We start from the raw sequence: 12,914 nt of genomic DNA, 5'->3' as shown, positions 1-12,914 counted from the left end.
TAAGCCTAAGGGTGTTTGACAACACTACCACAAATAGAGCACCTTGAGATTGTTAAGGAAATCCCCTGTATACTAGTGGGGATATCTAGACTCTATGCAGAGTGTAGCTAATTTTGGGTCACTATACAGAGAGACCGCTTTCTGCACCCAGGCCTAGAAATTAAATGCTACTAGTAGGCCTGCAGCACTTACTGTGCCACCCACTTAAGTAGCACTTCATAACATGCCTTGGGTCGGTCATTGCAGCCTGTATTGCAGTTTTAAAATGGTCATTTTGATCTAGCAGAATAAACATTTTGCCAGGCCTAAAGCTTCCTTTTTAATACAGATATCAGCCTTAAACGTAGGCCCTAAACATGGCCTGGTAGTTAAAAAAAAAAAAAAAAAAAAAAAAAAAAAAAAAAAAAAAAAAAAAAAAAAAAAAAATTCTTCTAAATTTGTTTTTCACTACTGTGAAGCCCATCTCTTCCACTGGAACATTGGGTTACCTTATTAGAAGTGCTAACTTTTGATTTGGGGCAGCTAGTAAGTTAAGACACAAATTAATTGTGATTTGAAATCCTTTTTAAATGTTAAATTGTGATTGTACGTCACAGTTCTGATAATGCCACTTTTAGAAAGCATTTTCTTGTCCTACCCATCTGGTGCCTGTTGCCAGGGTCCTGGGTCAGCAGACTGTAAATGGCTCTGCTGCGGAGGCTGTATATTACTGCCAGTCAGTGAGACAGAGAGGAATGGACGTAGGCAGGATGAGCCATCCTGCCAGGATGGTTACGGGCAGAGCCGTTCCCTCCCCCACTTAAATTTTAAGGGGCTCACACCTTCAGCCACATAAAGGAACCCAAAACTAGAATTATGTTATCCCAGACTTCTTGGAGCCTTGGCAGGTCAGTTAGCTGACCTCTTGTTCTGAACTACAGGGACACAAGCTCCAGGGGCCTCCCTGCAAATGTCCAGGTGACCAGCTGCAACTGGACCTGCGCATGCCCTGCTGGCCTCTGCTAGAGAACCCCTGATCCCAGGTCCTGGACCATTGGCTGGCCTCAGAGTGCACTCCACTTCAAGAAAAGGTCAAATCCTTAAGTTTTGGGATCTTAATGTTTGCGGACGGGTCAGTTCGAGCAGAGCACTCAGTTGAACCCAACTCTTCATGCTACAGCGACAAGATCTGCACTTCGCACTACAACAACAAGAACCTGTGATGACCATCAATGCAAAGCTTTGGCACAGACATCCTGTGAAGACTAACAGATCTTCACGCTACAGTGATCATCCACAATGCTCTCCCTGCACCTTGCAACCTCCTCCACCGCAAACTGGAATCTTTGCGCCAGACTTTGAGAAGGTAACTTTCCGCAGGTCTAACCTTGTGCCTTCATCCGGCCCACTGTCAGCCTGCATGTGTGACTTTCCCCCAGTCTAGCATGACCAGATGACCACGAGGGCGCTTGGCTATACTTTCTTAAATCTTTGAAATTCAGTATCTCCTGTTCTAGTGATTTGATTTTTGTCATTTGTCTTATTTCAATTGCTAAATTAGTGCTCCCTAGAGGTAGCTGTGGATGAGCACCTAAGACTTATCTAGGATACTTGCAAAGCGTATGCAATACTACTATAGTCACACTCACACAGAACTTACACACATGAAAGAACCTCACAGTGTTACAAAAATAAAGGTACTTTATTATAGTAACACAAATACTAGAATACTGAATAGGCAATTACCCAACTGGAGGTAACTTTGCACAAGGACTGTGCAAGACCCAACCAAGTCTGGAAAAACCCAAAGGTGGATCCTGACAAAAGAGGACCTGCAAAGGAAAGGGACCAAGTCCAGTTCGTGATGGAGTCCAGTTGTGGCAGGAGCCACTACCCACCCTTCTGTGGCTGAAGAATGTCAGCAGTGCAGCACAGGAGCTGAAGAGGAGTCCCAGGAGTGATGCAGGTGATGTCCCACGTAGGCCGTCGCGATGCAGTCGGTTAGTGGTGCTGTGTAGAAAAGTATCTTCTTTCTTGGCATGGTTACCCCCATTTTTCTGCCTGTAGTCTGTATGTTTGACTGTGTTCACTGGGATCCTGCTAATCAGGATCCCAGTGATTATACTCTCTCCCTTCTAACTTGTACCATTTCCATCCCACATTTGGCATACTGGTGTCCCCATGTAAGTCCCTAGTATATGGTAGCCAGGTACCAAGAGCATTGGTGTACCAAGGGATCCCTCATGGGCTGCAGCATGTATTGGGTCACCCATGGGTAGCCCATGCAGAGTGTTCTGCAGGCCTGCCATTGCAGCCAGCGTGAGAAAGGTGCATGCACCCTTTTTACTACAGGCCACTGTAAGTCACCCCTATGGCAGGCCCTCCTAACCCAGCGGGCAGGGTGCAAGTAGCTGTGTACGAGGGCACCCCCGCACTAGCAGAGGTGCCCCCACAAACTCCACTTCCTTTTTCCTGGACTTGGTGAGTGCGGGGATGCCATTTTATGTGTGTACTGGACATAGGTCACTACCTATATCCAGCTACATAATGGTATCTCCGAACCTAGGTATGTTTGGTATCAAACATGTTGGAATCATACTCTAATACTGTTGCCAGTATTGGAAGTATGATTCCGTGCACTCTGGGGGCTCCTTTATGGAACCCCAGCATTGCTCCTACCAGCCTTCTGGGGATTTCCGGGCAGCCCAGGTTGCTGCCACCCCTCGAACAGGTTTCTGCCCCCCTACTGCTAGAACAGCTCAAGCCTAGAAAGCCAGAACAAAAAGATTTCCTTTGGGACATGGGAATTGGGTGGGGGGGAAGGACCATCCTCTCCCTTTGGAAATGTGTTACACGGCTTGGGAGGGGTAGCCTCCCCAAGCCACTGGTATGCTTTGAAAGACATTTGGTGCCCTCCGTGCATAAACCAGTCTACAATGGTTCAGGCGCAAACCTGAATAAAGGAAAATGGTGTGACCACTCCACTGTCCCTCACCGCCCTAAGTATGGTGGTCAGATCTCCTCTAGTGGGTCCCAGGGTTCTGCCATCTTGTATCCAAGGTCGAGCATCCGAGTGGCCAGGCCAGGCAGGTGACGTCAGAGCCCCCTCCTGATAGGTGGTCACCTGGCTAGGTGACCAATTTCCCTTTCAGGGCTAATGAGCACCTGAAAGGGTCCATGGAGTGCCCATAGATAGCCCATCCAGATGCAGTACTAGTTTGTTCATCTGGTAGGATAGGTCATTGGGTGGCCCAAAGTTCCAGCTGTTGATAGTGGACAACTGTGATGCCCATTAGTACTTCTGGACTCCCGGCAAAACCACTCCATCTTTGTACCAACCCCTGGTTAGTTTATGTTGTGCAATTACCGCTGGGCTGCCATCCCACAATAGTGTTCTGATCTCACCCTCTATGGCTTTAAAGTATGATCTGTGAACTGGGTAGTTTGTGTTTTGCAAAGTATGTAGAAAATAGGGGAGGGACATCATTTTAAATAAGGCAGCCCTGCCCATGAGCGTCAGTGGAAGGGATTTCCAATGTGGACATCCTGCTTTATTCTTTCCAGAGGAGAGACCAGGTTTTTGTAAAAAAATGGCATCTACTTCATTGTGACAGAGCCATAAGTAGCGGAAGCCCTCAGCAACCAGTTCCACAGCGCAACCGGGCAGCAATCGTGGTGGCCACCCTTGAAGGTCTCCAGAAAGTAAAAAAGGAGGGAACACGGGGTCCACAATGTGCCTGCTTAAAGAGCAGGATAATTAAGGCTCTAAAAAGTCAGGCATGAACAAGGGAACTCTCAGACAGCAGTGGGCATATTCCTCCTGATATGATGTGCACACAGATGAAGATGGCCCCCTTAGTCTCTGGAGGGTCGGGGGACCACGCTGGCACGTTGGCCCACTTCAACGATGGCTAGGGCGCACGGATCCAGTGGTCCTTTCCCCTGTCTGGTTTTGGCAGTCCGGAAACCTTGCAGTTGTTCTGGGGTGCCTGTAGGATGCAGATGAGCAGCTCTGCTACTCTACAGGAGTTCCTGGGTCGTGGATGAAGGCTGGCAGTCCTCCCATGTTTTTCGAGGCACAGGCAGTTGCAGAACAAGTAGTCTTTGGCGCAGCTGTTGAGGACAGCAAGCAGGCTGGCGGGGCTGAGGCCAAGACACTTGCAACTCTTCAGGGTCGGTCTTCCTAATTCAGGCTGACATGATCCGATTTTTCTGGGGCTAGGGGCTCCCCTAAATACTGGATTTAGGGGGTGGTAAGGAAGTGTGCAGTAGCAGCCAATGGACTATTTATCTTTTCAGTCACTATGCGCCCTATATGACCATTTCCTGTGGGAAGTGGGCATAACCCGGTCCCAGAGTTCCTAGTTCCACCATCTCCAAGATTGCAGATTTCAACATTTCATGCCCACATCAGGTAGCTCATCTTAGGGCAGAAATTGGCCTGAGGGCGGATACACTTGTCTCACTACTAATTTTCCCACCTGTCCAGGCGCCAAATGGGCCCGAGTAGGCATCTTCTCACCTCTGAGGGAAGCCAGATTTGCATACCGAAGGCAGTGGGCTCTTTGAAGCCCCCTGCCCTGGAACACAAATGTACAGGTCATCCTGTTAGGGAGGGGTGCATAGATCCCCTGCCATAGCTGGCTTTGTTTCTGACCATCCAAGAGTGGAGGCTCTCACCCCTGGAGGTCAGAAACTGGTCTGCTGGTGGCAGGCTGGTTTAGACCAGTAAGCCAGCACACTGGTTTTTGGTAGGTTTTTCAGGGGTCACCTCTAAAGTGCCCTCTGGGTACACGTATTAATAAATCCATCACTGGAATAAGTGTGGGTTTATTAATATGATACTAAACATCCCTAGTTACAGTGAAGCCATCATGTAGCTGGGGAACTCGCACTGACCAGTGTCCAGCACCATGTACTTAAAATCCCTTCCCTAATCACCTACTAAGTCAAAGTATCAACAAAGACGTAGCAGGGGCATATATGCTCTGGCAGCTATGTAATATAATGCACCCTGCCTTAGGACTGAAAGGACTTCTGTAGGGGTGACTTACATACACTGCGGGCAGCATTAGGGGTATGGCACACAGGCTGAGTGCCATGTCGAGTTTTCCCTTCTAGCTGACCAAGACACGCAGCCTGCAAAGGCAGTATGCATGAGCTAGCTGAGGGGTCACCGAGGGTGGCACAATACATGATGCAGTCTTTGGGCCCCTATTTGGTACCCATACCCTAGGTACCTGGGGTACCATTTACTAGGGGAAAGACAGTGCAGTTTTGGGGAAAGAACAGTGGCACTGGGGGCCTGGATGGCAGGAACTCAGTGCACTTCATTTCCAGTGATGAATTTATTAATACATGCACTGAGAGTACATTAGAGGTGCCCCCTGAAAAACCCTACCACTACAGGTGTGCTGGCATACTAGCCTAAATCAGTCTGCCACCAGACATGTTTCGGACTCTCCCCCTCCCTCTTCCTCTGCTCTCGAGCAGTCGGGAACAAAGCCTTCTCTGGCAGGGGTGTTAATACCCCACTCCCCCCCACCCCTAACAGGATGGCCTGCATTCCAAGGCAGGGGCTTCAAAGAGCACACAGGCCCTTGGCATGCAGATCTGGCTTCCCTCAGGTGAGGAGATACTGAACTGAACCCCTTGGTTCCCTCGGACTGCTCCCCAGTCCCTACCTGCAGCACCTTTCTTACAAGAACGATTCCCATAGACTTCAACAGGGCGCCTGACACTGACCTGCACCGGGCCGCCCCAGTGCTGTCCGAGGTGACTGGTTGGTGTGGCCTCAGACCCTGTCCTATACTCACCTTAAGTTTGGAAGATTGGTACCATAAAGTTGCTGTGGAGTACCTGTTTGCCGTACATGTTTCTCTCATATTGCAATTTTCTGAAGCTGCAATGTTACCCCAAGTGTTGACTTTCAAACCTGTGTTGATTCTGGTGTGTGTGTATATAGATATAGATAGAGAGAGATAGAGATCTTGTCTGTGGGGCCGTAGGATTCGCAGGGGGGGGGGGGGCAGCTGAGGGGGGTGAATGTGGAAATATGCTTTGTAGTGCAGCACAACCATCCAGTCTCCAGAGCAGATAGGACCAGAGTTAAGAGCATTTTTAACTTTCCCCTTTTCAGGGAGAAGTTATAACACAAGCGTATGATAGGACAAAGGCCTCAATCCTTTCTGGGAACGAGAAATTAGCAGGAATAGCAATCGCAACCTACTTCTGATGCCCTCACCCTCTCGATGACTCCTTTGGTCAGAAACAGCCAACATTTCCTGACAGAGCAAGAAAAGATGGTCTTGCGTCAGCTAGTCGTAGATGGGGGCAGGGGAGGGGGATTTTCACAAAGGGGATGGAGTAGCCCCTTTGGACGATTTGCAAAACCCACTAGTCTGATGTTATAGACTTCCAATGAGGCAGGTAATGGTAAATCCTGCCCACTACTGGGTGCTCATGGTGGGATAAGAGCAAACTAAACTGGTTCAGAGGCTGCCGTGGAGTGTGGGAGCAGGGGTTGTGGGAGAACTGGCAAGACCTCTGGCTGGTGGTCCCACATGAACTGTGGAAACAACATCCTTGAAAAAGCTGTGAACACTGTCTGCCTTGGCTGTTAGGCAAGAAAGGATGCACTTGGTAGCCCCTACTGCTGTAGCCACAGAAGGCAGGGAAAGGCGGACTGGGGTTGACAAGGGGCCATGGATAGGCCTGAGAACCTGGCCGTAGCCTTGTTATCCTTAAAGCATCCAGTCTGCCTTCTCACCAAAGAGGTGAAAGCCATCAAAGGACACGTCCATGAGCAAAGCATGGACATCCCCCAAAAAGGAAGTTTTTCTCAGCCTGGGGTGGCAATGCCACAGATGAAATCGCCTGCCTTGCGGGTCGGTCATGCCAAGCCCACATCTGATGAAGTCTGCTGCATGACAAAACTGGGGTCACCAGCAGCAGGGTGACGGCAGCAGGCAATTGCCCTGTGCACAAAAGCCCCTGTGCAGGGCATGGACCAGGCCTCAAGGAGGACATCTGTAAGGGCTTCATTAACGTGAGTAAAGGTTCAAGGGGGCTGACTCCCAGCTGAAGCACCTGTCAAGACATTCATCCTGACTGTCACTGTGGGCAACTGGAGGCCCCACTTACCCCCTCCCAACTGTCACCCTCTTCAGGCCTGACCAAAGAAAGAGGCTCAGGCTCCGGCTTGGAAGGCATGACACCGACCAGGGGAAGCACATACAGCTCTGTGTTGGACTCCGATAGAACAATGGGGCCAGTGCTGTGGGGGCGGGGACAGTACTGACACTGAGGGAGATTGCCGTTTTGTGGGCAGTATAGCATATACAACAATGGATGCAAGTGGCCACACTGGAGCCGAGGGCAAACTCGTCGGCAGTGAAACAGTAGTGGGGTCCCTCCCCCATCTGTGGGCCCCAAACGTACTCCGGAGGGTTCGGGCCTCCAAATACGAGATGCATAGCATCAAAACTCCTACAATTGGCCAAGGGTTGGTCCAGAAAACTCAGCGAGGCAGTGGAGTTGACGCCAACAAAGGCTCAAACGTGGAGCGAGGCCTAGAATGGCAACGCACCTGCACCAGGTCCGATGACTTAGACCTGTGCAGAGATGCTGAAGAATGTTTTAACTTAATTTTCTTGTGTGATGTACTCAACAACCAGTATCGAGCAGAGACTGGCTCTGCAAGCGGTCCCTGTGCCTTGAGTGTGCCCAGGATTGAGAGTATTGCGGGGGTCGTATGACCACTCATTCCGTGCCTCAAGATTCACAGCACAGCAGTCTTTGCAGGTCTCGGAGTCGTGGTGCCGCTTTAAGCGCCAGAGGCAAACCAAATGAGATATCGCAGACATCTGCATGTGACAGGCACCACATGGTTTCAAGTTTGTTTGCTTCTTAAGGGACGTCCCCAGCACACTAGGAGATGCAACCTTGAAAAGAACCGACATCAGTGTGCATGGATGGCACCTATGTAGGCACTGCACATGTCACTTCCGGCACAGACAACACCGACCTGAACGACAACCTACCAGCGCACAGGGGTACTGCTTGAACATTTCTGCATCCACTGACGCCTGGGTATTATTCTAGGGTAAGGGATCTGCAGCTAAAAGTCTATCATATGTGCGAGTGCTAAGCCGATTTCTAAAACCAGTAAAACAGAGGAATTAACATGTGGGTAAGCTGCGAAGTGTCTCAAATGGGGAATTGTTTAATATGCTTCCCTTGTAGGAAGCTAAGGCTTACCTGCAACCTTAGAATATAAATGTCTCCATATGGTGCTGGTCGGCCAAGAAGGGCACTGTGCACTTGCAGCTCACTCTCACGCATCTTCTGCTCCAGCTGAGCGATATGTTGCCTCTGCCTGTAGAATAATATCATTGCAGTCAGTTTAACAGTATCTTCAAGTGACCAGATATACTGGACCACAGGATCAAGCTTGTCACATAACGAACATCATAAAAAACTCATGTTAACTACCCTAACCACACCAGCATTTATATTTTTCATAACTGTACAGCTGACCCTTCAGTCAGATCGAAGAACAAGTTACATACCTGCGGTAACGCTTTTCTGGTGGATACAGTAGCTACCTGTGAATTCCTCACCTTATGAATTCTCTGGATGCGCCAGCATTCGTCGGAAACTTTTTTTCTAGCTCTCCACGTCGACGAGGATGTCATAATAGCACAGCTCTGTACGTGACTCCATCTGACATCATCAGAACCATAAGAAGTTCTCGCCAGCAGGGTGGCGTTGGTTCAGACCCACTTTTTTACCGTGCCTTCGAGGCTAGAGGGTGAATACCGACATCACAAGCACAACATGTGCAATATATATATATATATATATATATATATATATATATATATATATATATATATATTAAAACACACACACACACACACACACACACAATCTAATAAGCATTCTCTTATAAAAATAAAATTTGTACAAGTATTTTCTATAATACAAGAATAATACAACCTAAACTAGTGTTGTTATGACCAGACAGGCAATGGGGAGGAGGATGGGACTGTGAGGAATCCACAAGTAGCTACTGTATCCACCAAAAAAAAGCATTACTGAAGGTAAGTAACTTGCATTCCTGATGGATACAACTACTGGTTGATTCCTCACCTTATGAGGAAAATACTAAAGCAGTCCTGCACTCTGAGGTGGGTGCCTGACTGGTCAAACCATGAAGTCATGGAGAACAGAAAGGGCAAAACGGCCATCCCTCTTCACTTCCGACTCTAAACTATGTTTCGCAAAGGTGTGAAGGGAAGCACAACTAGCCGCCTTGCAAACGTCAACAACAGGCACCCTCCTGGCTAAAGCAGAAGTGGCCGACTTGGCCCGGGTTGAATAAGCCCTAATGCCCTCAGGAGGATCCTTCCTTGCCAGCCAGTAACTAATCTTTATGCAAAGAATGCATTGCTGGTTGCTCCATCTCCACTGAAACGTGTCTCCCAATGCCCCCTGCATCGGATACTAGAGGGTGCAGAACAATGGGCAGTGCTTGTTCGCTTGAGTAGCGAACAGGTCTATCCAAGGCGTTTCCCACAACTAGAAGATGTGGCGAACTACCTACGGTTGAAGACGCCACTGGTGATTGGCCGAAAAGCGCCGACAGACTGTCCGCACATATGCTCAGAACTCAGGCCAAATGGTTTGCCAGTACGCAAACCCGATGGTCCTGAGCCCAAGATCACAGCTGCAGAGCCTCCCTGCAGAGAAGTTAAAACCCTATTCCTTCAAGTTTGTTGATATACCACATCCAAGTAGTGTGGTCTATCGAGACTTGCATCAACTGACCACAAATAGACGGGAGAAAGGCCTTGAGAGCCAGACGTATCGCCCGCAACTCCAACAGATTGATGTGAAACATCTGTTCTACTGGAGACCAAAAGGCCCTTGATCTCCAGGTCCCTCAGATAAGCTCCCCACCCTAGAGTGGAAGCATCCGTTAAGACTGTGGTCACTGGAGGTGGAAAAGAAAACAGCCTCCCTTGAGACAGGTTGCCCTGTATACGCCTCCATCACAGATCCACTGCAGTGTCTTTGGAGATAGTCATTAACTTCTTGAGATCCCCTTAGAGTTGAAACCACTGCTTGCGGAGGCACCACTGGAGAGCCCTCATGTGCCAAAGTGCGTGAGCGACCAACAGAATGCAGGAAGCAAACAGACCAAGCAGGCGTAGGATCTTTAGGACTGGAACAGCCGCTCCATTTTGAAACATTGGAATCATTGCCTGTACGTCCTGAATCCTTTGGGGAGGAGGATAGACCTGATTCAATGTTGTGTCCAGTACTGTCCCCTATGAACAGGAGGCACAGAGGGCTCCAGGTGAGATTTGGGCACTTTCAAAGAAAAGTCCTTGTTGAACAACAACTGGGTTGTCACCTGCAAATGGTGCACCAATAATTCGGGCGACTTGGCTTTGATCAGCTAATTGCCCAGTTAAGACAATACTGATATTCCCTTCCTTCTGAGATGCGCTGCCACCACTGCCATCATCTTTGTGAAGACTCAAGGAGCAGAAGTAAGACCAAAAGGAAGGACCACAAACTGGTAGTGTTGCGACCCTACCACAAACCGGAGATACTTCCTGTGCGACATCAGAATGGGGGTGTGGAAATACGCATCCTGCAAGTCAACAGACACCATCCAGTCTTCCTTTTCCAACGCAAGAAGCACATGTGCCAGGGTCAGCATTTTGAACTTTACCTGTTTGAGGAACCAGTTCAAAATCGTCCGGTCCAGGATAGGCCTCAAACGATCATCCTTCTTGGGAAGGGCATAACCTTTTCTCATAATACTTAACACCCATGAGTCCAATGTTATTGACTCCCCTTCCTTGAGAAAATGGGACAACCTTCACCCCACAGGCAACTCATGCTGGAGGAAAGGGAAAACTAGGGTTCACTGCAGAGGATGAAGAGGGGGAGGAAGGCTGTTGGACGGCACCTCACGATCTAATCTTTCCACAACATCTATAGGCTCTGTAGAGGGGATTGGAAGGCTTCTGGACCTGAAACTGCTGTCTTCCACGAAAGGATGAGCCACGACCAAACCCTCCAACTCTCTGAAATGGCCTATAAGATGAAGAGGACGATGACTGAAGGCTCAAAGTATTTGCAGTGGCTCTGCTATCTTTAAATCTCTCCAGGGCCAGAGCAGCCTTTGCCCCAAACAGCCTGGCACCATCAAAAGCAAGGCCCATTACTGTTGCTTGCACATCAGATGAAAAGCCAGAACCTCTAAACCACACATGCCTCCTGGTGGCAATTGATGTCCCCATGGCTCTTGAGACAGTCTGCAGTGTCCAGGCCTGACTGGAATACTTGCTTGGCTGCCGCTTGACTAGACTATCCTGCAAAAGTTCTTGAAAATATCCTTGAACAGAGGGGACTATTGCCTTAATGCTATGTTCAGCATATTCAATAAGGAACAAGAATGGATCCGTGCCCGGAGCCAGAAAGGTAGGATGGCCCTGTTCCTCTTGTGGAGGTTGGGTCAGCTCCAACTCCTTAACCTCAAACTCCTGATGCAAGGATGTCGGAGAAAATTGAGCCACCGGGCTCATAGGGGATGCCAAAATCTCTACCAGCGACGGTGACGTCTCAGTTGACTTCGGCTGGGGAGATAACTTGGGACCGACTTCCCTCACCAATGGCGTTGTGATCTCGAAGGTGATCTAGGACTGTCTCTAGATGAACGGTGTTGTGTTTCATGACGACGCTTCTTGCAGGGCTTTGAAGATCTATGTGATGAAGTTTTTGACCTACAACATGCTCTTTTCTCCTTCTTAGCTTTAGAAAGAAAGAGCCTTGCTTCCCTCTCCTTCAGAGCCTTTGGATTCATGCTCTGACAGGACGAGCAACCCACGACCTCATGATCTGAACTCAGAAACCACAAACAGTTTTTGTGCGGATCCGTCACAGACATGCGACCTCCGCACTCGCTACAAGGTTTAAAACCAGATTAACTCAGCAGAGACATAGTAACAAGAAATTCACTTGATCGCTGAAGAAAGCTACGGAGAGCTAGAAACCTGCAGTGTCGAAGGCATGGAAAAAAGGGAACTGATGTCACCACGCTGGTGACGACTTCAATGACGTCAAATGGAGCTGCGTGAGGAGCCGTGCTAGTAGGACGTCCTCGTTGACGTGGAGAGCTGGAAAGAAAAAGGTTTCTGATGAATGCTGATGCACTTGGAGAATTAAGGTGAGGAATCCACAGGTAGTTGTATCCATCAGAAAGGCGAGAACTGCATTAAAGGGCACTGGAGCAGGTACTGGTACACCACACTTCCTAAAACTTGGACCATTTCATCCAGTAGCAAATAAGCATACTATTGCAACTACAAAGTTGAAGAGGTAAACAGTGGATGGTATGGCTAAGGGATTGCAGCAAAAAAATACCCACAAAAAAAAAAGGGGTAATATAATTTGCACATTAGCCTTCATCTGGTCTGCAATCCCAAACATTAGAACTAATGGAGATGCAGAGAACGACGTCAAGTAAAACAAAATCATCTTTAAAAAAAACTGGGAATTATTAAATGAGCCGATATCATAAGCAGAGCTGTAAAGTATTTAGCGGATCTCAGATAGCACACTTACAGATTAATGCCAAGGATCATACGACTTCAAGGCACTAATGCTCAAGGTTATATAACCCTCGCCAGAGTTAAGTCAACCTAGCCCATAAAAGGAAAAAATAAAAAAATAAACACATTGCATCTCCCACAACCAAGATTGCCCACACTGCCAGCCCATAACAAGGATGCCAAAAAATAAAATAAAATGTCATGCCTTTCTGCACAAGCTAGTAAAGCTTCTGTCTAAACTAACAAACAGCCACCATAGTAGTTCACTTTAGCATACGAAACAATACAAAAATATATTTGAAGTCA

The 12,914-nt window shown here is 48.3% G+C and overlaps 1 protein-coding gene across 1 annotated transcript in view; it reads right to left on the bottom strand.

The window, feature by feature from the left end:
* CEP85 (centrosomal protein 85) overlaps positions 1-12,914 on the bottom strand; it is a 304,191-nt gene that overhangs the window by 232,047 nt on the left and 59,230 nt on the right. Inside the window, exon 5 of the mRNA XM_069224028.1 lies at positions 8,239-8,356. Coding sequence (XP_069080129.1) covers positions 8,239-8,356 — 118 coding nt within the window. The remainder of the gene's footprint in view (positions 1-8,238; positions 8,357-12,914) is intronic.

This window comes from Pleurodeles waltl, chromosome 3_1, assembly GCF_031143425.1.
Source record: "Pleurodeles waltl isolate 20211129_DDA chromosome 3_1, aPleWal1.hap1.20221129, whole genome shotgun sequence".
Lineage (NCBI taxonomy): Eukaryota > Metazoa > Chordata > Amphibia > Caudata > Salamandridae > Pleurodeles > Pleurodeles waltl.
The sequence above is the reverse complement of the archived record's forward strand: the minus strand, read 5'-3'. Positions and strand labels throughout refer to the sequence as shown.